Source organism: Ostrea edulis, chromosome 6 (assembly GCF_947568905.1).
Source record: "Ostrea edulis chromosome 6, xbOstEdul1.1, whole genome shotgun sequence".
NCBI classification, from domain to species: Eukaryota; Metazoa; Mollusca; class Bivalvia; order Ostreida; family Ostreidae; genus Ostrea; species Ostrea edulis.
In genome coordinates, this window is record NC_079169.1 from 56,554,622 (window position 1) to 56,580,817 (window position 26,196).

The following is a 26,196-nucleotide window of genomic DNA, read 5'->3' on the forward strand; positions in this document are numbered from 1 at the left end:
TGAACTTGACCTTTTTAAAATGGCTTGGTTTAAAAGTCCCTGTCCCAAGGAATATTTGTGATCAATTTGATCAATTTCTGATGAAAAGTTTAGGAGATATGAGTTTGGACAGACAGATGGACAGACGGATAGACACAACAGTGACTATATGCTCCCCAAAAATGAATTTTAAAAGAACTAAACAGTTACCGGTATTCAAAAAAGAATAGGACTCTTCAATGTTCATCCATCACAGTTGAAATATCTTAACAACATTCAAAGTTAAAGATGCAGCATATATATGTAAGACTCTAAAGTGTGATGGTCGCTCCAAAGTGCGATGGTCTGTGCCAAAGTGCGATGGTTTGTTAACGTTACGGACGCCAAAGTGCGATGGCCACGCCAAAGTCCGATGGTGGGGAGTTCAGTAACGTTTGTGACGTCGCATCATTGTAACCTCATTCATAATGTCTTTCAAAATGAAACCGAAGAAATGCAACACAGACGACAGCAACGGCAAGGTATACATGGTTGAGGATAGTGAGAACGGCAAAGTACATTTATTGTCGAACTATCTACTTCGCCCAAACATTCTTCAATTCATGATCATTTATTACTTGTGACGTACACGTAATAAATTCCATGGGGTATGCTATAATGCAAAACCTTCTATACAATTTCGCGTTGGAAAATTTTGTGTTTAATAACACAACAACTAGATGGTAATGAAATAAGTTGAACCTTTTTTTTTATACATGGATTTTGCGTTGATATTTTAGTGAAACAACACACGGTTGGTACAGTCTGTACCAAAACACTGTGACGTTTACAAACCAATGGATTTCGGCGTGTCACATCATCGCACTTTGGCGTGTCAGACCATCGCACTTTGGCGCATGAGTGTGGACCATCGCACTTTGGCGTGTCACAGCATCGGGGTTTGGCGCAGACCATCGGAGTTTGGCATGACCATCGCACTTTGGAGTCTTACATATATAACATCAACATTGAAGCATTATAAAAATTGCATTAATATTGAAGGTGTACAACATAAATTGTTGTAAATTAACATTGAACATATTTCAAAGTTTATGAAATGTAGGAAAATTGGTATTTTTTTGATGGATCACAATAAAGAATCAATTTTTTTTCGATGTAAGATGCAATCTTTGCATCTGAAATCTACCATACAATATACATGCAGTACTGGAAATGGTGCATAAAACAGCCGGTGCTTCCTCGACATATTGCCAACTTTTGTTCAAGACCAATTTGGGCAATAAAGCAGGGGTGGCAATATAATGAATTCACCATTAGACAATTCACAGAGCAGTGAAAAAAAAATCAATTCTGTATTTATTTGGGTTCCATTCTCTACAAATGTGGTGCCTTAGAAACTATTGATTAATTTTTCTGGCCTAGCTTACCTTTTGATTTTTTTTTTTTATAACATATGTACCTGATTTATCTTTAAATCAATTTGTGATGACCTTGCAAACAGCATGGACTTATAGATTACAAGTGTTTTAAGAAAGAGAAATCACAGTACTATCTATTACACTTAGTAAGATTTTATGTAGCCTTGGAACAAGTGGGGCTTGAATTCACAACCACATGAAGCTCTGAGCTACCACAAACTCACAACCACACTTAGAAAGTATTTTAATCTTTGAGCTACCACAAACTCAACCACATGAAGAGAGTGTTCTAATCCCCGAACTACCACAAACTCATTCACATGAAGAGAGTGTTCTAAGCTCTGAGCTACAACAAACTAATTCACATGAATAGAGTGTTCTAATCTCCGAGCTACCACAAACTCAACCACATGAAGAAAGTGTTCTAAACACTGAGCTACCACAAACTCACAACTACCTGAGGAGAGTGTTCTAATCTCTCGGTTACCACAAACTCACAACCACACAAAGACAGTGTTGTAATCTCTCAGTTACCACAAACTCACAACCACACGAAGAGAGTGTTCTAATCTCTGAGCTACCACAAACTCACAACCACACGAATAGTGTTCTAAACTCTGAGCGACCACAAGCTCACAACCACACGAAGAGTGTTCTAATCTCTAAGCTACCACAAACTCACAACCACATGAAGAGTGTTTTAATCTCTCAGTTACCACAAACTCACAACCACATGAAGAGAGTGTTCTAATATCTGAGCTACCACAAACTCACAACCACACAAATAGAGTGTTCTAACTCTGAGCTACCACAAGCTCACACCCACACGAAGAGAGTGTTTTAATCTCTCAGTTACCACAAACTCACAACCACATGAAGAGAGTGTTTTAATCTCTCAGTTACCACAAACTCACAACCACATGAAAAGAGTTCTAATCTCTAAGCTACCACAAACTCACAACCTCATGAATAGAGTGTTCTAAGCTCTGAGCTACCACAAACTCAACCACACGAAGAGAGTGTTGTAATCTCTCAGTTACCACAAACTCACAACCACATGAAGAGAGTGTTCTAAGCTCTGAGCTACCACAAACTCACAACCACACGAATAGAGTGTTCTAATCTCTGGGCTACCATAACCATTATCAACTTATTTTGAACCAATTTACACTGGCCATTCTACACTGATATTCAACATTAAAACAAAATTGATATTTCAATGTTAACTCATCACTCACATGCAACCATGTTTATCAAACTTTAAAGGCTGATGACGATTCAACTTTGAATCACAACATTCTTGCAGGGCATCCTCCTCTAACCCCCATGGTATTTGTGCTTGTGGCTGAATACCCTGAATTAACTAAAATATACTGAGTTTTGCTATTTAAATGCAAAGTGTTGCGATTGGCTCCAGTATAATTTTTTTTTATCCAATCAGGTAATGGTCTACAAAGATGCTTTGGATAATGTTTATAAATGTGGCTGAAACCAAAATAAAGGGATTTGACGTGGTGAAGAATCTGCTAAAAATCAATGAATTTCATGAGTTTCAGGAGGAACTAATGAAAGGAAGGGGATGTTTTTTTAACACATATATTACATGCAATACCAATTATCCCATGAACAGATAATACTTTGAGGCAATAATCAGATTATTCAACATCATGACAATATTTTGGATGACAATTAATGGCCTGTAACATTTTACTTTTGCACCTGATATGCATCTTCAAGTTGGTGCATTTTGATCTGGGCACCACACTTGCAAGCATATCCATTCAATCTCAAAAGACTGAAAGTGAAATTTCATTGGCTTATTTCTATTCATGAATATCAATGAGATTAATACTAGAAAAACCCAGTAGTTTCTTTTAAGTTAAGTCAGCCAGGGTATTCAGTCGTAAGCGGTGAGCGGAGGATGTCTGCATTTGGGCATGATCACTGATTCTATTTGGAAATACATACGATCTTCAACATTCTTCTCTGTTCTGTAAATCATCTGGAAATCATGCTTGGATGTATCTCGGGATGTTCTATACACAACAAATAATGAATTTCCTTTTGAGTTGATAGTGAATCTTGGTCGACTTCCACAATATCGTCCAAGGAAAGGGGAATCCATATCTGTCCCATCATAAATCTGATAGAAAAAAAAAGCAATATCTATTTATATCTCTACTTTAAGACAATATTTTGAATTAGAAATTTTATAATGATCAATACTTTTAAATTTCATAGCTACATACCTCTAGATAGGTGTCACCACACCATATAATGGATCGTTTTGATTGTGTTTCATTGTTATTGTTTAAGTTCATGGAGAAGGAGATGAATGTTGCATTTATGGATTTTGCATTGAATGGTGACAATAAAAAATAGCAGAGAGTGTTTGCTGGAGTTTGAAGAGGAGGCTCGACAAGTCCAAACTGGTTTTTGTATATCCCTCCGCAGACTAATTCACAAGAAAGAAAAAGCACATCAAACAAAACAAAGAACTCTGAGGTTCATGAATGGCATAATTCAGACCAATTAATTTGTATAAATGTAACAGAAGCTGTGTTATATGTATCTGCTGAAGACCGCGAACATATCATTAGAAAATAGGATCAGAAGTTGGGGCACATACATTTATATAGACTGAAAAAAAAAATAGTCAAAGACCAAGTTCAACTTGGTCTAGTGTATTCAGTTTCAAGAATTTGAGAATAATGATGTCATAGCACAGTAGTGGGTCATTTACCCACAATGAACGATTTTCAATTTTGAATAATTTACTGGGCAGAATTCTACCTTCTGTGAATCTCTTTAGGATAGGTGCATATTAATTTCACAGCTAAATCATGCAGTTTCCTAATTTCTGTACTGATTTTTAAAAGAAATATTTGAATTCAAAGCTTTGCTACCAACATATCTAATATAAGCTTGTTTAAACATACTGTTAACATTCCTTGAACAAGAGGCCCATGGGCCACATCGCTCACCTTGGCCCTCATTTAAAGATTTTCCCTACATATTCGCATGTAAAAGTTTGATCCCTATTGTGGCTCCGGGGGAAGGGGAGGGCATGATTTTTACAAAATTGAATCTGCACTATGTCAGGAATCTTTCATATAAAATTAATGTAAACTTTTCTGGCCCAGTGGTTCTTAAGATTTTTAAAGATTTTCCCTATGTGTTTGTATGTAAACCTTTGATCCCCTATTGTGGCCCCACCCTACCCCCGAGGGCTGTGATGTTAACAAACTTGAATCTGCACCATGTCAGGAAGCTTTTATGCAAATGTAAACTCCTCTGGCTCAATGGTTCTTGAGAAGAACATTGATTTTCCCTATATATTTGTATGTAAAACTTTGATCCCCTATTGTGGCCCCACCCTTACCCCAGGGGTCATGTTTCTTACAACCTTGAATCTGCACTAAATGTAAACTTTTCTGGTTCGGTTGGCTCTTGAGAAGATTTTATCTCTATAATTGTATGTAAAACTTTGATACCCTATAGTAGCCCTGGGGATCATAGTTTTAACGAACTTGAATCTGCATTATCTCAGGAAGCATTCACGTAAATGTAAACTTTTCTAGCTCGATGGTTCTTGAGAAGAAGATTTTTGAAGATTGTCCCTATATATTTGTATGTAAAACTTTGATCCCCTATTGTGGCCCAATCCTACCACCACTGACCTGAGGCCATGATCTGAACAAACTCAAATCTACTTTATACCAAGAAGCTTTCAAGTAAATCTCCACTCTTATGGCTTAGTGGTTCTTGAGAAGACGACTTTTAAAGATTTTCCTTATATATTCACATCTAAAACTTTGATCCCCTATTGTGGCCCTAGCCTACTTCTGTCAGTCATGATTTAAATAAACTTGAATCTCCACTACATCAAGAAGCTTTCAAGTAAATTTCAGGCTTTTCTGGCCCTGTGGTTCTTGAGAAAAAGATTTTTAAATGACCCCACCCTGTTTTTGCATTTTTGCGATTATCTCCCCTTTGAAAGGAGGATAGCCCTTCATTTGAACAATCTTGAATCCCCTTTACTCAAGGATGATTTATACCAAGTGTGGTTGAAATTGGCCCATTAGTTCTGGAGCAGATGATTTTCCTATATATCAGTATGTAAAACTTTGCAATTGATCCCCTATTGCAGTCCCACCCTACCTCTGGGGGCCATGATATGAACAAACTTGAATCTACTTTATACCAGGAAGCTTTCAGGTAAATCTCCACTCTTATGACCCAGTGATTCTTGAGAAGAAGACTTTTAAAAAATTTCCCTATGTATTCAAATGTAAAAAAAAAACTGGTCCCCTACTGTGGGCCCATCCTACCCCTGGGGGTCATGATTTTAACAAACTTGAATCTCCACTATGTCAAGAAGCTTTCATGTAAATTTCAGCTTTTCTGGCCTAGTGGTTCTTAAGAAGAAGATTCTTAAAAACCCCACCCTATTTTTGCATTTTTCTGATCATCTCCTCTTTGAAGAAAACATGGTCCTTCATTTGAATAAACTTGAATCCCCTTCACCGAAGGATGATTCATACCAAGTTTGGTTGAAATTGGCCCAGCGGTTCTGCAGAAGAAGTCGAAAATATGAAAAGTTTACAGACGACCATACATGCCAACTTCCCCGATTTGTGCGGGATTCTCCTAATTTGAAGCAGTTGAAAAAGTAAATCCCAATATTCCGATCGGGATTGCAAAAATACCCCGAAATCCAGATTTTCTAAAAACATCTCCCATTTTACGACAACAAACCCCGATTTCCAACTGGAATTTGAAATCCTGCATCATTTCTTTGTGGCTGGCCAATCAGAAATCGGGACAATAGTCAGCCATTGCTGTTTACCTGTGTCGCGTGGTATCGGGGTGGTGTAATTTACCTGGTCTACCTGTGTCGGTGTTTATTGGACAGTGGGAAGCATGTTTTGATAGTAATTAATTGGGAAGACGGATTTCAAATTGACATATTCTTTACACGAACATGAATGACAACGATGATAGTGTCACCACAAAACAATCGGACATTCCCGATTTTCGCCTTTCGCTGACAGCATCCAAAATATGTAATAGGTATGTCAAATATATAATTTTTCAATTATAATAATATACATGTAGGTTATCCGAATCTATAGCGATGTATTATAAAATTATAGGGGGCGTAGTATACAATAGACTTTGTGATGCGTAATTTGTACAAGTCTACTGCCTTAATTTACAAGTAAAAACATTTATTTTGATGACTTTTTTTCTTCTGGTAATTATTTCAGATGTCATGGGTGCAAAGGTTTTGTTCGCAAACTTCGTGGCAGGGCAGAACACTCCTTTTCTGGTTGCAATGCAGATTGTTCCACCAGACTTTGCAAGCCCATGTTTACAGACAGCAAGATCGCCTTTGTAGTCGTACCTAAATGCAGGTGCTTTAAGTTAAATTTTGATATATAGTCCAGTCATGTTATGGTGTGAAAGGATGCAACTTAAAGTATTATTTGATAATATGTATGTAACTTGTTGTTGGAGAGGATATGTTAGTTTATTTTTAACTTTTTGCTGAATAGTTAATAAAATAACCATGTATATCTTTCAAAGTGTGTTTTTTTCTTTTCTTTAGTTTTGTTAAAGTTAATGGTCAAACACACTTGATATTGGTTTAATATATGATATATGTACAATGATTAGATTAATATTTTATTTGAAAGGACAAATATTTATTTTCATGGCAAAATGTCGCAAATTTAGAGCTTAGAAAAAAGGTCGTCGCGTGCAAAATCCCCCATGGAGATTTTTAAAAGTCGGCATGTATGGACGACGGACAACAGGTGATCAGAAAAGCTCACTAGCTTTTAGCTCAGGTGAGCTAAAAACTGACAACATTTGATTTGATTTTGTGACAACATTCTAAAGCACGAAACACAGGAGATATTGCCGACAAAGTACTTTTAAAAAATGTTTGATTTAAACAATATATGAATGTGTCAATTTCATTAGACTAAGTAGAGATGCACTCACCTCCACATGTAAGATACACAGCATTTTTCTCTGTATCACATGGCTGTATAGAAACACCATATTCTGAATAGTCAGATCCTTTTATAATATGATCGCGTAATACAGAGCTGTATGATATTCCATTTGGTGATTTGTAACCTTTTCGAGCAAGATGAATGCCATACCTATGGTAAAATTCATAAAAACAGATTGTTCAATATATAAGATCATACCAATGAAGCTGTCAAAGGAAAGATCTAGTACTTTATCAACTTCTAAAAGTGATAATCATAAAATTAGTGCAGAATATGTTTCATCATTTAATGTGATTGTATTCTATGAATACTTACATTCCCGGAAAAATTGTTTTACAAGCTTTCATGGCGATTATCAAATCAAATGGCTGACAAACTGTCCCCCATGCATTGTCTCGCCACATCAACAATGTACCTTCTTGTGAACGAGACCCATTTGTAACTGCAAACACTGACTCTGGAACAAATGTAACAGTTGCATCATTATTATGCATGTATCAATTAGAAAACTCCACTTAAAATGTATCTATAGAATCACAGCATCTTTTATTGCTTTACATGTTGAATTCAAAACATCATTATCCACCTAATAATCAAATATTTACATTCACTGAATCTTTTCTCTTATATTTCTTTTGAAATTGACTTTGCTTTCATTATGCAATAAATACATGTTTGTTCCAAACTAGTTCAATCTGGTCTTCTAATACCACCTGTCTGCAAAATCATGACCAAATATGGAGTGTCATTAAGGTCAACGGGTGCATTGGCCCATTTAACGTAGCAAATGGGTCAACCATACATGTATGATATTCTAGATCTTAAATCTAGTTTACATTTTCAAATAATACATACAATATAAATATAAACAATATGATGTCTTTCTTTGTTGTTTCATTGGGTGATGAAGGTAAGCAATCGTTGCAGAAAAAATTTGTATAACCCACTTACACAAGTTATGCATTTTTTCTGCAATGCTAGCTACCTTCACCACTCGATGAAACAACAAAGAAAGCATTTTATTGTTTAAATGAAAACATTGTTTGTTTGCATTAAAATCTTCATGTATTAAATTATCAAATCTGCTTTCCTTGCAGAATTAACACAACCTGGTGACTATACTTTGACATCAATATCCAACTTTTGATGGATTTCAAAGATTTTTTTTTTCTTTGTTACCGACAGACATACATAATTGCTAATTTCACTGACCAGTGTGTTTGAGGTTAAAACTGTGAAGACAATCATCCAGTGAAGAATGATTGTGTATCCCTGTAAATGTTTATAACATCTCACAAAGTTCCATACTAATTACTGTGATCATTTTACCAGTGTGCAAAAATCAAAAGTAAAGTTTTCATGTAAAATTCAATACCTGAGCAAATATTTCCATCTCCAAAGGTTCCATTTTTACAAACACATTTATACGATCCAGCGCCGTTTGTGCATATTTGTAGAGGACTCTTGCACACATTTTTGCATTCGTTGATATCTACATCAATAAACACAGAGAATAATCAGATACAAAATATGTATGATAATGGTTGCCAGCAGATTTCGAAAATTTATCTAGAGCTGTGTCATGAAGAAACTAAATGGCCCAAACATGACATATTCAAAATACTAAATATTTTTATTATATCATAGACAAGAGGCCCATGGGCCACATCACTCACCCGAGTCACCTTGGCCCATATCTAAAGATTTTCCCTATATATCTTTGATCCCCATTGTGGTCCCAACCTACCCCAGGGGGCCATGATTTTTACAAACATGAATCTGCACTGTCAGGAAGCTTTCATCTAAATGTAAACTTGTCTGGCCCAGTGGTTTTTGAGAAGATCTTTAGAGATTTAAATTTGCCTATATATTTGTATGTAAAATTTTGATCACATATTGTGGCCCAATCCTAATCTCGGGGGCTGTGATGTTAACACACTTGATCCTGCACAATGTCAGGGAGCTTTTATGTAAATTTGTACTTTCTTGACCCAGTGGTTCTTGAGAAGATTTTTAAAGATTTTCCCTATATATTTGCATGTAAATTTTTGATCCCCTATTGTGACCCCAACCTACCCCCATCATGGTTTTAACAAACTTGAACCTGCACTACGTCAGGAAGCTTTCATGTAAATTTCAGCTCTTCTCGCCAAGTACGTGGTTCTTGAGATTTTTAATGAACCCGCCCTATTTTGGCGTTTTTGTGATTATATTTTCCCTTTGAAGGGGGCATGGTCCTTCATTTGAACAAACTTAAAAGCCCTTAAATTCACCCAAGGATGCTTTTTGCCAAGTTTGGTTGAAAATGGCCCTGTTGTTCTGAAAACTTTAGACAGATATAGACAGACAAATGGACGGACAACGCGTGATCAGAAAATCTCACTTGAGCTTTCAGCTCAGGTGAGCTAAAAACCTGACAAAAATTAATTAATAAGATACACTAACAATATTTTTTTTTGTTCATTAACTAATGTCTGTGGAAATAAAATGAGTAGTAACAAAGACATTTTTCATAACTCTGGTAAATGTAGCTTTGAAAGTTAATATAAAGGTGTGGCTGCATGTCAGAATGGATTTGATGGCCAGTGGCCAGATAAGCTCAATTGATAAAGCACATGACTATAGATTCAGGTTCAATTCCCAGTCTGGTCCAATGCATTCTGGGGCATATAGTGTTTGGCCTGTCCATCTGTCTGTAGCAAAAAATTTAACCTAGCTTGGTCATATCTTTAACACCATAAGAGGTAGAGCTTACATATTTGGTATGTGTTTCTTGTGGCAAGACCTTTCCATTGACACCAAAATCTTAGACCTGGTGACCTTAACATTGACCTTTGACCTGGTTCCACTTTGTTGTAATCTGGGGGCATCGATGTTTCACAAACCCATCTTGTTTTCCCTATATGTTACATCTGGTGTCATAGATCAGCCAATAACAAGTGAAAATGCATACAATGGGATAAAAATCCTGTGCTGATGTCGTCAAGGTGTGAAGGAATTTATGGTGAGAGGAATGTGGTGGTTATAGACATGTTCCATTGCCAGTGGCCAGATAGCTCAGTTGATAGCTAGAGCACTTGACTAGAGATTCAGGAGGTCTGGTGTAGCATAATATTTTGATACTGCGAAATATTGAACTCGGGTTCAAAATACCGCATAATATTTTGAACCCGGGTTCACTTTTTCACTGCGATATAATGAATCCCCCTATAAAATATTGAATCTGGGGTTCATAATATTATGGCTATAATATACTGACCCCGGGTTCAATTTTTCACAGCAAAATATTGACTCCCCTTAATGTTTTCAGATTTAGTAAATGTATAGTTTGGGGAGGGGCTGATATGAGGCGTTTCATTGGGGGGAAAGGTTTAAGTCATAAGTTTTACGTTCAAGAACAGGGGGTTCAAGATATTACAGGGCTCGAAATTAACATATGCTCGTCAGTCTGTGACTGGTTAAAAGTCTGGCGGACTGACTGACATTTGTTTTAGTCAGTCCGATGGGACTGGTTAATTTTCTAAAGCATATACTTATGAAATTTTATACAAACATTTGGCATGCTTCGATCTATAGATATCAGATGAATTTGATTCGTAAATATGAATCTCACATTTAAGTGTTACAATATTGTCTGAGACATATTGAGTTAAATTTCATTTTGATAACATTAACGAAATTAAATGTTTAATCATTTCTGGAAAACTCTGTTGGACTGGTAAAATTTTCTGCGGACTGGTTGAAATTATACCCCATCAGTCCGGCTGGACTGGTGACATAAAAAGTTAGCTTCAAGCCCTGTATTATGGCTGTGAAAAATGGAACCCCATTAGTTTTCTACAGGTATGAGAGGGGGTTCAAGATATTATTGCCATAAAATATTGATCCCTCTACTTTTTAATTATTTGGGGAGGGGGGGGGGGGGTTAAGATATTATTACTGTGAAAAATGGAACCCTAGTAGTCTTCTACAGGTAAGAGAGTGGATTCAGGATATTATGGCCATAAAATATTGATCCCCTACTTTTTTTTAATTGGGGGGGGGGGGGGGGGGGGGGGTTGTCAAAATATATGGCTGTTAAAAATGGAACCCCATTAGTCTTCTACAGATAAGAGAGGGGGTTCAAGAGCTCTAAAATATTGATCCCCCAACTTTTTTTTATCAATGGGGGTGGGGGGGTGGGGGTTTCCAAATATCATGGCTGTGAAAAATGGGACCCCATTAGTCTTTTACCTCAATCAAGAGATAATATTCTTATCTAATAACATGGCTCCTTGAATTTTTTTTTTCTATGGAATGGGATATATAAAGATTTCACCTTTTAGTGATTAAACATTGTTATCATAGTATGTGATTAAGAATTTTGGGTTTAATACTTTTCCTTTAACAAGACAAGAGGGTGACAAAACTTCCCCAACTAATAGCCATAATATTTGGACACCCCCCCCCCCCTTCATTATTTAAAGCTAATTGGCATTCAACATTTCACAGCCATAATATTTTGATATATACTCACAATCAATGAAAACGCAATAGTTCTATTTTCAATAATTTTCATCAACCAACAATTTTGATACAAGTATGTCTTAACACTTGTAAATGCACTATAAAATAAATCATTTAAGCTTAGTCTTGGTTGAATGCTTCAGGCCAGATAGGGTTTGTTGGATGTTGGTCAGCGACGCATGATTTTGTCCGAGCAAGTTGATTCATGCTTGACCAGACTCTGCGATTTACATGTGTGAAGCATTCATATCGGGTGAATAAATCCCAAGAAAGAAATTCTGATAGACCGTTTCATTCTGAAAATATGCTGAGGCTTAGTAACAATCAGCGCCATGAAGCAAAGGGTATGTTAGCTGCAGGCCTGTCTGCGCGACAAATTGCTAGACAGATGGGTTGTCCCCCCTCGACTATCACTAGACTGGCCCAGAGGATTGCACTAACGAGTTCCATTAATGACAGACCACGACCGGGCAGAGCTAGAGTGATGTTGCCAAACCAGGACCATCTCATCAAATTAAGTCATCTCCATGACTGATTTCTTACAGCGGCACAAACAGCACAAAATATACAAGACGTTGTTGGTCGACGTCTTTCTGTGTCAACTGTGTGACGTCGGCTTCGATCTATGGGCCTGCAACTCAAGACGACCGTTTAGAGGCAATAATTTGATGGTAATCAGGTGACAGAATCGGCTGCAGTTGACCCAACGGCGTCAGCGATGGTTGCAAAAGCAATGGGCGGAAGTTCTATTCATGGATGAGTCCCGTTTTCGTTTAAGCGGCAATGATGGGCGTATCCGTATATGACGACGACGAGGTGAATGCTATGCAAATTGTTGTGTTTGGGAGGTGGATAGATGGGGAGGTGGGAGTGTAATGCTATGGGGTTGCATTTCCTTTTGTCATCGCACACATCTTATCGTCATTGATGGCACTCTCATTGCACGACGTTACATCAAAGAGGTTCTACGGCCAGCAGGTGTCCCGTTCTTTGCTGCCCATCGTGATGTCACTGAGTTTCATCAGGGTAATGCGCGACCTCACTCTGCCCGTCTAACGACTGCCTTCTTACGTCAACAAGGCATCAACACGCTTCCATAGCTGGTGTTTTCACCCGATCCGAGTCCAATGGAGCATTTATGGGACCAGTTAGATAGGGCGGCAAGAAAGTGTCATCCGCAGCCACAGACACGTTGGCAGCTGGAAGCAGCATTGTAGGCAGAATGGAGGAACATACTGCAAGTCTGAATACAACATCTAATCCATTTTACGCCTAGGAGATGCCGTGCGTGTGTTGTAGAAGGCGGAGGACACATTAGGTACTGATTTTAGAATTTTGCTTTCAATGGTTGTCGTGCTTCTCATTGTTATTATACACAGTACAATCAAGTATTCAATTTCAGACACAAGATGTTCACTTCTCAAAACCATGTGAAGTTGACAATGGATTTACATGATGCAAATAACATTTCTGATAAAATGAATCCTGAATTTACAATTCATGCCCCCCTTGTTCCAAAGACGTTTCAGACAAAATTTGAAAAGAATTCAAATGATAATTATCAAGAAGAATTTGAAATTTCTATTGTTCAAACATTTTTAAATAACTGTTACTGACCATTTGGCCCAATCCTAATACCAAAACACCCCTGGGATCATCATTTTTTTTTTTTTTTATTTGGTAAAGGACTATTTGCTCTTTTTAAATATTATCCATTTAAATTCAATTTAGTATCAATAGCATTAGTTTTATACATAAACACTACATACTAAGTTTGGCCCCATCCTGGGGTTCGAACCCCTACCCCGGGGATCATGAAATTTACAACTTTGGTAGAGGCCTTCCTGCTCTATATCACTATGCATTTAGTTTTTCTTACACATGTGTGGTTCTACAGAAGATTTTTTGAAAATTGGTCAATTATGTGCAGTTTTTGCCCGACCCTTTGGGCCCCTGGGGTGTGAGAGTCCTGAAATTTACAATTTATGTCCCCCTTCTCCCATAGATGCTTCATCCCAAATTTGAAAAGAAATGGAATGGTAGTTATGAAGAAGTTAAAATGTTCAATTGTTAACACAAGACGATGGATGACAACCAATTGCAATCCCTAAAAATTTGATCTTCCAAGATATCATAACAAAGGTTCATACTAAAAATCTGATTAATCTGTTACATTATTATTACTGTATATACAGGGTTATTTCACCACGTGTTATTTTTGCCCTTCTACACTTGCAGACAGTTCTGCCATTGTTTTAATTCGCCCAGACACAGCTGTGTTAAAAGAGAGATAAGACAGAAAACAGTTTTGCCCCATCTTAAATTTTCACACTGACGAAAATAAAATGGAGGTAAATATTTCCCTGTATACAGCATAAATGTACATACATGTAATAAAAATCTGTTACAAAGCTATTAATCATAAACATATAGAGAAATACCAAATATTAGATCATAATCTACAAGTAGAGCAAACAAAAGTCCTGAAAACTAACTCCATAGTAACCACGGAAATAGGTCTATAGTAGCCAGTTTTCCACCATGGTTGAACATCAATACACGATATTTCTAACCATTTTGGGGAAAATATACTAATTTACAGACAAACCATGTATACAGACAGTAAAGTATCCTCACCCACCCGGTTCATGTTATTAGGAGTATTATGATAAGATGATCATCTTACAAAACGCTAATATGAAAACATAAAAGCAAATGAGCTTTATTTATGAGAATACACGACTTCTACATGTACCTCTACAGCCCGTTCCGGCTCTGGTATATCCATCTTTACAGGTACAGGTGCTTTCCCTGCACACTTCTCCCTGTTTGACACATGCGTCATTTTGTGCCTTCAAACAATCACACCATTCACCATACCAATTTCTCTTGCAGTTGCAAAGGTCATTGTTGTCAAATGAAAGCGTATTTGTGCGGTTGCATTTGGACATTTTTTCACAATCTGAACCATAATACCACTGTGAGCATGCACCTGTAAACAATAAACAACTACATGTATAATAAATCGAATATGATTGAACCCATGTGAACTCTGCAAGTCTGTTTTGATTTAGCTAGAACACATTTGTTACAAAATAGGAAACAACAAGAAAACATGTTCTAAAGTACCAGCACTCAGTGAAACACTTTTTATCAACTCAATTTGAAAGTTTTGTCTACAAATATCCCTTAATAGTCATCTTTCTTTTCCAAGATTTGGGAAGAGCATTAATATTGTATGCATATAATTTCAATTGACTATATTTGGCAATGACAATAATTACCACAATCCTTGGCAGTGATGATTATATCATCTATTAGCACAGGTAAACTGTTGTAAATGTAAGCCATGAAATGAATCTACAAAATAAAACAATGTATTGATACTGAACTTTACAGTGCGAAAAACTGGTATCAAATAAAAAATAATCCACGACTGTGTAACCTTCAGATGAAACTGCACCTTGACATGTGAAGCTGCTGCTAAGGAGACACGGGCTGTTGACCAATCCCTTCCTTGAAACAACTTGTTACTCATCAAATGGTTGTCCTTTATTACTTGAATTCTAAGCATTTGCTTCGTTGGATCACGTGCAAAATATTTCACTTGTAGACAGCTTTTGCTTTCTGTAAATTACAGTTTTAAAAGTTTTTAAAAAATGATTGCTCTTTGTCTTGGAATTCATTTTCTAATTTGCATGAAAACTCCCTGTAGTAGAGCATCAACATCTTTGAAATTGATATGCATTCTGAGATACTAAATCAACATACTCACTTAAAGTTATATTTCTGAGAGTAAATATGTACACATTGCCCAGAGTGCTGACTCTTGTCATCAAATAGCGATTGTCGTCAAGATGGTAATCATCATTTATCGAATGCCTGGTGCTCTATTGACAAAAGTTGTTACTGAGTTAAACACACATAAAATTGTTTAAATCATGTTCATTTATTCATCAAATACTATTGTAGATTTAATATCAACAATGCAACAATGTCTTACCTCTTCAATATCCCATTTCATTGGGAATAATTCAATTTTGCATTGGTCAACGCTGTGTGGCAAATCAAATGAACAGAAATATGTGATGTCATTCATACCTACAATACAGTTATACATAGTTAACCATGTTCAATATCTACTGATCAATACAGTCAAAACACAATAATAAACAAAGTTGGGTTCTTAAATGAACATAGTGCTCAATTATTATAATACATTTGTCTCAGTTACCAATACCCTAAATGAAGAAACAAGGGGCCCATGGGCCACATCGCTCACTTGAGTTACCTTGGCCCATATCTAAAGAGTTTCTCTATATATTCACATGTCACGCTTTGATCCCTATTGTGGACCCACCCTACCTGTGGGGGCCATCGTTTTAACAAACTAAAATCTGCATTATGTCAGGAAGCTTTCATGTAAATATAAACTTTTTTGATCAAGTAAATCTTCAGAAGAAGATTTTTAAAGATTTTCCAATTATATTTGTATGCAAAACTTTGATCACCTATTGTGGCCCCATCTAGCTGCAATAATGTAGCCCCATCCAATTTTTTTAATTCTGACGTTTTGGGGATATAGGGCTACAATTCCATAGGATCTCCATAATGGTGCAAAATAATTTTATGAATAACTGATAATAAGATCCGTGTATTAGTTCCAAATGTTGTTTACACCAAAAGGAGTACCAACTTTGTGCTTGGGATGTCTAAAAAGGGTGTTTTCATTAAACATCATGTACAGCATGCAAAATTCTCCATTTGGTCCGCAATGCTTGTTATCGCGAGATCTCGTAGGTGGATCTACTGAAAAACCTAAAAATTGACAATCTGCGTGAAAATTTAGTTACTCAAGCCACTCGATCTAACAAAAAAAAAGGAAAATCATATGGTTGCAGAAAGAATTTACACTCTAGCTGCTGTTTGTTTTCGAACTTGGTATTAATTTTAAATCTAAACCTTTTTAATACCGACAAATTAGCTTTCTCCTCCGTACTTGTCCATTGATGTAAATACTACCTTATATGGCATATGCAAATAACTTGACAATCAGAAGTTGAAACTTCAATACATCAAACATGGCGCACAAATATGAATCGAGAAATTGGAATACATCGAAATTGTTGAAAACGGTAGAATAGAGCCTTACAAATCGTAAGTTGCTGGTTGTAAATTTATATATTGAGAAAGAAACATAGAATATATCATTTTGTTTACGTAAAGAAAGTCAGCAAACGTTCAGAATGATCGAAAATGTTGCGGGAGTGAATCATTCCCGCATTTGCACCATTACGGAGATCCTAAGGAGTTGTAGCCCTCTCCCAAAAACAAAATCGGAGAGGGTTAAATTATTGCAGCTATGGCCCCACCCTACCCTGGGGGCCTTGATGCTAACAAACTTTAACATGCACGATGTCAGGAGGCTTTTATGTAAATGTAAACTTCTCTGTCCCATTTGTTCTTGAGAAGACTTGATCTGTAATTATAGGGATGTCAACGAGTATTCAACTATAGCTCAGTCATACCTATCATTGACTAAATATTTCATAGTTGAGTACTCATTAATATAGCTTTTTTGTATTGTTCATAAATTCTAACTGCTTCAGTGTTTATGTGGGTAAAAATCATGTAAGGGTAAAGTCAAACCGGTTTTAATTTGTTTATGTGCAAATAAATCAGTTAAGTTTGGATGTCGGTTTGTAAACATGTGTGCCTCTGAAATCCACTGTTTGGACATTATATCTATAATGATCTCGTGATGGAAATACAGTGACATATGTACAATTATGTGAAACTGAACTTGCATGCTGTACGGACAACAAATATGTTGTACATCATAAATTGTGTACATACATTGGAAAGCCCTAATAAATATGTTTCCTTGTTTCTTTTTATGCCAAAGTGCATTTTAGTTGTTGCTTGTACATGTACAACATTTCACTATCAAAATAAAAATTACCATTTATCTACTTCTCTGTCACGAGTCAGGGATTCAGTTGGAACTAGGCCGTAGGTTATAAATTAATTATGGGATTAGTGTATAGTGCACCCTCATTTAAATACACAAAGTTGGGTTAATTCCTTGGAAACAGTGCAAAGTACATCCCCTAGTTTTTCTCGAAAAAAGAATGCCCTGTGTTTATTTCGCATAAAAAATATAATGAAATGAAATGAAAATTCATCAATTACACTTATACTACATGTTGATATACTTTTCATGCTAGCATACTTGAATATAAATAAACCCAAACTTGTCAATCGTAATATTGCATCACATTGTTCTAGCTATATGTGCAATTAATACAATGTATTTAATTCAAGTGAACAAATTTTTAAACAGCTATCCAGATAAACGGTCGTTATGGGCAGCCCTTGGTTATCTGTGTGCACTGACATGTGACTGATGACTTAGATTCTTTTTTGTTTTCTTTTTCTTTTTTTTTTTACCAAGTACTCGACAACTATCGCTTGACTAAAGCCTCCGAGTATTCGACTAGGAAGGATTATCCAAGAAAAACTGACATGTCTCTATCTGAAACCCATTGATAGAAGTTCATATAAAACTTAATTTCAAATCAATTGCTGCAGGGATAGCCCAGAAAACTGACATTATGCACGGAAGCACAGGCTAATATAATCACTAAGGGCTCCAGACGGGGCCCTAAAATAGGTTATATCATGAATTTTACCTCGTTGATTTTTTTACATACCAGAGCAAGTTACACCTGTGTCATACTGGCCATCTTTACACAGGCACTGGTTACCATGGCAATAGGAATAGGCAACATGACATGTGTCAGTTGCTTTCATACAATTACATGTCTTTCCACTCCATCCGGACCGGCAAACACAGCTTCCTGTCTGGCTGTCGCAGCTTTCAGAACTACTTCTTCTACAGTTGCACGATTTTTCACACATCAAACCGTATTTCCATTTGTCACACACTAAATAGAAGTTTTATCATTAATATATAGTTAGATGAAAGAATTGCAGACCAAAGAAGATAAAGAGTTAAACAATTTATGCAAAGATGTCCCTTGGAAAGTCATCTGCAAAACTTTCCACAATGTCTTTGTAAGATTTTGAAGTAATCTGTAAAACTTACCATAATGTCCTTGTAAGGTTTTGAAGTTGTCTGTAAAACTTACCACAATGTCCTTGTAAGATTTTGAAGTTGTCTCTAAAACTTACCACAATGTCCTTGTAAGTGTTTGAAGTCATCTCTAAAACTTACAACAATGTCCTTGTAAGATTTTGAAGTCGTCTGTAAAACTTACCACAATGTCCTTTTAAGCTTTTGAAGCCGTCTGTAAAACTTACCACAATGTCCTTGCAAGATTTTGAAGTCATCTAGTGCAATGTCTGACTGATACCCATTGCCTCTTATCCCCGTTATCTTTATCTGTGGAAATTGATGTATTTTTGCATAGAGGCACTATAATTTGAAGCTTTTAAGCTTGATAAATAAAAGATTTTTAGGCTTTCAAAAACGTAAGAAAGACAATTCAAAATCTCCGGGTCTGTTACATATTTAAACCAGAGACAAATGTAGTTCAATCAGAGCTATATATATACATGTACTATAACCATGAAAGAGAAAACGGTATGCCCATGATGACTAGTGTCATTTCAACATTCACACAAGAATTACTGTACTTTTCTACGTGCAGTTCTAATTATTGACATAAATTGTATTTTATTATTTTACTATAAACATATACCTTAAATGTATCGGCTGATAGAGCTACATAGCCTCTGTCCCAGCGAGAACCATAATGTCCCGACTTTGACCACCTTGCAATATTTGATCCAAATCTATCTTCTGTGGTTATATTTAAATCGCCCATGTCATCTCCTCTCATGTGAAAGTAAAACTGGAAACAGTTATACCTCGCTGTGAAAGAGATTTGCAGAAAGTTATATGTTGTAAGTCAAACATTTATCATTTCCACATTCTTTAAATAATTACAGAAATATTTGTTTGACACAAAACTACCTTACTAGACACAAATTTATGGGGAAAAATGTCCCTATGGCTAACAAGACCAAAGCTCATGTTATGAAATGTCAGCTTGGTATTTTTGTATGTTGATGCATGTCCCATTCAATAATTGTTCATTATCAAATAGAGACATCACCAGTCTATTCTTTGGTCCAAAATCTGAAATTATTATTTTGACGTTTAATTTGTCAAATAACAAACAGCATATATAAAATTTTGGTTCTAAGATGGCTTTGTTGAATATCAAATTCAAGAGATATTTCCATACATGCCAACTTTCCCGATTTGTGCGGGATTCTCCCGATTTGAAGCAGTTGAAAAGGCAAATCCCGATATCCCGATCGGGATTGCAAAAATACCCCGAAATCCTGATTTTCTAAAAATATCTCCCATTTTACGACAACAAATCCCCATTTCCAACCGGAATTTGAAATCCTGCGTCATTTCTGAACTGGCCAATCAGAAATCGGGACAATAGTCAGCCATTGCTGTTTACATGTGTCGCATGGTATATATCGGGGTGATGTAATTTACCTGGTCTGCCTGTGTCTGGGTGCTTATTGGACAGTGCGAAGCATGTTTTGAAAGTAATTAATCGGGACGGATTTCAAATTGACATATCCTTTACACAAACGTGAATGACAACGATAATAGTGTCACCATGCACCACCAAGCAATCGGACATTCCCGATTTTTTGCCTCTCACTGACAGCATCCAAAATATGCAATAAGGTACGTAAAATATATGTTTTTCCAACTATAATAATATAGGCTATCCGAATCTATCTGTCTATAGCGATGTATTACATAGTCTATATAGTGTAGTATTCAATAGACTTTGTGATGCGTAATTAATTCGCACAAGTCTGTACTGAATTTTATATTAGCAAGTAGCCTTAATTTACAAGTAAAAACATATATTTTGATGTGTTTTTTTTCCTGGTAATTATTTCAGATGTCATGGGTGCAAAGGTTTTGTTCGCAAACTTCATAGCAGGGCAGACTACTCCTTTTCTGGTTGCAATGCAGATTGTTCCACCAGACTCTGCAAGCCCATGTTTACAGACAACCAAGATCGCCTTTGTAGTCGTACCGAAATGCATGTGCTTCAATTTAAATTTTGATATATAGACCAGCCAATGTGTATATGGTGTAAAAGGATGCAACTTTAAGTATTATTTGATATTTGTAATGTCACTTGTTGAAGAGGATTTTTTGCTGAATAGATAATTTTAATAAAATACTTATGTATATCTTTCAAAGTGTTTTTTTTTTTTTTTTTTTTTTTTTTTATAGTTTTGTTCAAGTCAATGGTCAAACTGACACTTGGTGTTGTGTTAATGTATGATACATGTATAATGATTAGATTGATATTTTATATGAAAAGACAAACATTTATTTTCATGGTAAAATGTCGTGAATTTTGAGCGTTGAAAAAAGGTCGTCGCGTGCAAAATCCCCCATGGGGATTTTCAAAAGTTGGTATGTATGTATTTCACACTTTAACACCTGTGAACCAAAATTATTACTTTTCAAATACAGTAAAACACTGTTACACCGAAAAAGCTTATAATGAATTCATGCTTACATAGTACATCTAAGTGGGAAGAGGTCTTTATTTCCTGTACTTTGAAAACATATTATGAATTCATCAGATACAACAAATTACATTTATGAACATATCAGAAGTGTTCATCTTCAGCACTTCACTATAAATAAGCATGTTTTAGTGTATACACACACACACACACACACACACACGTGTGCAGTTGGCACCATGCCAAACCACGATCTGGAAGGGCCAGTGATATTGCCAATACTTTAAGATAATATGTAACACATATCAATCTGATTAAAATAAGATCCTATGATCTGCTCACTTAGATCTAAGTGAGCGGATAATATAAGGATCTTATTTTAATCAGATTGTTATGTGTTAATATTCCTTGATCTAATATACTTTACTGTTGTTCTAAAATAACTGTACATTTTCGTCAAGTGAATTATCATATGAAACAAAAAGAAATAACTTCTAAAATGGACTGTCTCATTGTCAAATTAAAACAAACTTTTCAAAATTAGTGTTGAAGGTCTGTAATTTGGGTCATTGTTAAAATTGTACAATTAAACAAATACTTAATCATGCATCTACCTTAAAACAAAATCATAGGGTCAAAATGACCAATTAAACAATTCATTATAATCTATCCCCACACTGACACACAGATGTCATGTCACAATGGTAAACACCTAATTACTATGCCCACATTAGCCTCAGGTATTCACCATTATCCAGGAGGGTCCAAATGGAAATAATTATATATTTCATTGATAGCATGCATACATTAGCTATCACAACTTTGAGTTATCAAGAGTAAAATACAATGTTCTACAGGACCCAACTTTCACCTCTGCGAGAATAAGAACTTTGAAATTGGGACAGTGAATTCATTTTGAGAGGTCAAGAACTTCAAAAGATCAAAGTTCCAGCCATAGAGAGTCACCTGTAACATTTCTGAGGTCAGTGCAATGATTTTTGCTACCTGAGAAGTCTTCATAAAGTCTAAAGGGTGAGGTGAAAATTGTAATTCGAGAATAGAAATATTTTCTAATGTGTACAAAAATTTGACTTCTGACCCGATTTCAAAATCAATGATGTTTCCATTTTTAGGGTTTACATTTACATCAAATTTGATGTCTTTCAAGCAAAGGTTTTCAAAATATTGAGCAGAAATATTTTATATGTCCAGAGCAGTTTGACCTTTGTTACGATATGTAGAGGATAATTACATTTAAATGTTTAACAATTTGTATCTGCAGTGATTGCATTGTAACATTTGATAATTTATTTGAAACGTAAAGTAATTAGATCCACCACTCTATTTGTTTGCTCTTTGTCATGGGGCCACGCGCAGCGTCTGGCAGACGAAGAGAACTCGACACAAGATGCGGCCATAGCAGATCGACACGGGACTGTCTGAAGAAAAACTTTGCGTAGTCAGATAAATCTGATGATGGCGGGGACGTTCGTGCGATGTGTGCGTGTCGGTTTCGAGACAAGGGTTTCGGGATTCGAACATGTGTTTGGAGTCGGTGATTAACATTAGACTGTGAGAACTGGGATTTCGTTGGTTTGTAGTGAAGCCACTGTACACCATTATTGTTTATCATGTTTATAATGTAGAAACTTATGAAAATGATTTGATGCTTGTTCAAGATTAAAGATGTAAAATCTATTTTGACTGAGGTGTTTTTGTAGTGTGCCGAAATTGTCTTTTATTTAATTTTCTTATAATTTTGGCGACGTTACAATTGGGGGCTTGTCCAGGATCGGGATCGATCTTTGCAAACAAAATTTGTTAAAATCCTTAGTATTTGATACATAACTTATTCAGGAATTTTGCACACTTCAGTCAAAATGGTTTTTGATCTTACGGAATTTTTAGGATCACCTGATGTAAGCTTACTTCAGCAGCTGAAAAAAAGCTGAGCTTTTTGAATTTGTTCAACATTTTGGTTTAAATGTAAAGCAAACTGCTAGAAAATTAGAAATTAGAAATGCTGTTGTGCTGTATTTAATTAAGGAGAACATTTTGGGTAAAAGTGCCATGTCATTAGTGGTAGAATTAGAGAAAGTGACAAGAGACTACTCTCAAGAAATTCAGCTCAGGCAATTAGAAAGAGAAATTGAAAGAGAGCGGTTTGCACAAGAGCGAGAAAGATATGAAGAAGAGCATCGAAAAAGAGAGCATGAAATTCAAATCAAACAGTTAGAATTAGAGAATCAAAGGCTTAGAAATAGGCCTTTCCGAAAACGTGAGTTATCTCTCTTTGTATTCTTACATTTAGTGTGAATATGACAACTTCCGGGTAGTAACACAGTCAGACTGCGCATATATAATATATATAGTTATATTAGTATGGGCGCTGTTCAAAATCGAGAACAGTTGAAATCATTTGTACGAGTGAGTTAGAAAATGTTAATGGAAAAAAAGAAGAAGAATTTCTTGATCGAGTCGGGAGTGATTTTCGGGGGGAGGGGGGATTTTAAAAATTAAATTGGAAATCACCCAGACATTCATTTGTTTACATATGTATCCAATAACGACTGACATAATTATTTTGTAGGCAATTTTTTTTATTATAGATATTTAAAACGTCGAGTGTCTGTGGTGAGAAGATCTTGCATACATGTAAAATGCCCCCCCCCCCCCCCTCTTTTCAAAATAAAAAAAATCAATTAAAATAGGAAATCAACGCTTTCATTGTTTTATCAGGGCTAAATTTATTCCACCACCACCAATCGACTCTTTCAAAAATAAACCAGATTGCAATCATTGGGTAACTTTCTCCAAAGTACCTGGACGTGCAAATCATTTTGTACACTGCAGCATGAAGCTAGGATTGTTAATATCAACTGATATGTTTAAAATGCAGTAAAATAGGTAACTAAATAATATTTTTTATTAATTTTGTTGAATATTGCTAGACTGATATAAATTATTTTTCATAGACCTGTGTGATCCCGGAAGGGGGGGGGGGGGCATATTCTCAAATGTACTCTCTGGGGGATAGGTAAGTTCCCCCCCCCCCTAATACAATGCTTTTGACGTCTCTGTATCTTCCCTCTTTTATTCGTTTTAGCCCCCTTGAAATCTACTTGATTATGTATAGGCACGTATCGTGTCATAAAAGAAATTGCAATGACAGACTTAGACACCCCCTTTCGCCACAAATTTACAAAATAATTTGAGTAAAACTCCGAATATTTTACTCAAAATGGCTGTATTTACAGGTACATACTCTTGCCGACTATAAATTCAGGGTGTTCAATTATACGTTATTTTATTTTCAAAGCATTTTTTGTGGGCAGACAGCTGGAAATCTGTCAGTGGCCTCTGCTTCAATTACAAGTAGGCCTACAGGCTGGGTTAAATTTTACTCACCAATCGAAGGAGATGAACATTTTCAGAATCCAGATGTGTCAGTCCGACATACCTAGACGTATATCGTGGCAGAACTTTCATCACTGAATGTACTACATTGATATTGAACAAGTAACTTCTGATATTTTATTATAAATCTGACTGTATTAAAACACGGGCTAAAGATCCTGAGGAAATGTATGCAATATATGATATATACTAATTTCAGTTATAAAACACGAGAAACCCTGGAAAATGGGGGGGGGGGGGGTTAGTTAGAATAATCTTACTGCGTCTCGGGAGAGGCCCGTCGTAGGAAATTACATCAGTTTAACGATAGAACATCCTATCGGAGAGGGGGGGGGGGGGGTGTCCTCCTCTACTTACAACATTAATTTTCTATTATTTTTACAGGCAAAGTTGGTTATTTTCACGTGTATGAAGTAAACCTATGCATTGAGATCTTTTATTAACGTTAACATATTTGTTGGCGTGATTACTGTAAAATTATACAGCATTATCTTTGCGGCCTTCTGCACTGTTGATAATGACGCTTCTCGAATATACTACCCGGAAGTCTTAACCTACTGTTACGCAAGCGTACTACGTTCCGGATCAAGGAAAGATAACTCATGTTTTCGGATTGGCCTATAGGGAAGCTGAAATACGGAATGCATCTAAATTGGACTTTAATGTAGTTAAGAACGCTCGATTAGTCCCAAAATTCCACGAGGAAGATGTAGACAAGTTTTTTGTTCATTTTGAGAAAATAGCTGTAAATTTGAAGTGGCCCAAAGAATTTTGGCCTATGTTATTACAGAGTGTTTTTATTGGAAAGGCAAGAGAAACTTCTGGGGCATTATCAGCGATGCAAATTAAGTGCTGATTATGATGAAATTAAGAAATTTGTTCTTAAAGCTTATGAGTTAGTGCCTGAAGCCTATCGTCAAAAATTTCGAAGTTACAAAAAATTCAATGAACAGACTTTTTCAGAATTTGCACGTGAAAAAGAAAATTTATTTGACAGATGGTGTACTTCAAAAGATGTAGGGTCTGACTTTGACAAATTGAAACAGATAATTATCATTGAAGAGTTCAAAAATTGCATTCATCCTGAAATCAAAACTTATCTTAATGAACAAAAAGTAGAAAACTTAGAGCAGGCTGCAGCAGCGGCTGATGATTATGCACTGACACACAAATTGTCCTTTGTTAGGACAAATACACAGTACAAAAATCAAAGTACTGAAAGTACTCAATGTAGGCATTCAGAGAATCAACAGGATTCTAATTTTAAAACTCAAATTTCTTCAAAACAGATCCCTTCAGACGTGAAAAAG

General features: G+C 36.0%; 1 protein-coding gene and 1 long non-coding RNA gene across 5 annotated transcripts in view; one reads left to right on the forward strand and one right to left on the reverse strand.

Moving 5' to 3' along the window:
* The window catches only part of LOC125645464 (uncharacterized), a 202,610-nt gene that overhangs the window by 21,142 nt on the left and 155,272 nt on the right, over window positions 1–26,196 (reverse strand). For all 4 annotated transcript variants that reach the window (XR_008795896.1, XR_008795897.1, XM_048871004.2 and 1 more), the window contains 13 exons: window positions 19,651–19,823; window positions 19,250–19,331; window positions 18,640–18,873; window positions 15,930–16,027; window positions 15,702–15,816; window positions 15,390–15,553; window positions 15,211–15,286; window positions 14,682–14,918; window positions 8,796–8,912; window positions 7,736–7,877; window positions 7,407–7,570; window positions 3,647–3,852; window positions 3,366–3,540 (listed from right to left, as the gene is read on the reverse strand). Coding sequence is in view for 2 of the 4 variants with exons in the window: in XM_048871004.2 (XP_048726961.2) it covers window positions 3,366–3,540; window positions 3,647–3,852; window positions 7,407–7,570; window positions 7,736–7,877; window positions 8,796–8,912; window positions 14,682–14,918; window positions 15,211–15,286; window positions 15,390–15,553; window positions 15,702–15,816; window positions 15,930–16,027; window positions 18,640–18,873; window positions 19,250–19,331; window positions 19,651–19,823 (1,983 nt within the window). In the remaining 2 variants the exon portion in view is untranslated. The remainder of the gene's footprint in view (window positions 1–3,365; window positions 3,541–3,646; window positions 3,853–7,406; window positions 7,571–7,735; window positions 7,878–8,795; window positions 8,913–14,681; window positions 14,919–15,210; window positions 15,287–15,389; window positions 15,554–15,701; window positions 15,817–15,929; window positions 16,028–18,639; window positions 18,874–19,249; window positions 19,332–19,650; window positions 19,824–26,196) is intronic.
* Window positions 20,231–21,193, forward strand: LOC130046864 (uncharacterized). The gene is made up of 2 exons (XR_008795901.1): window positions 20,231–20,663; window positions 20,887–21,193. It is a non-coding gene; the product is annotated as an uncharacterized LOC130046864 (long non-coding RNA).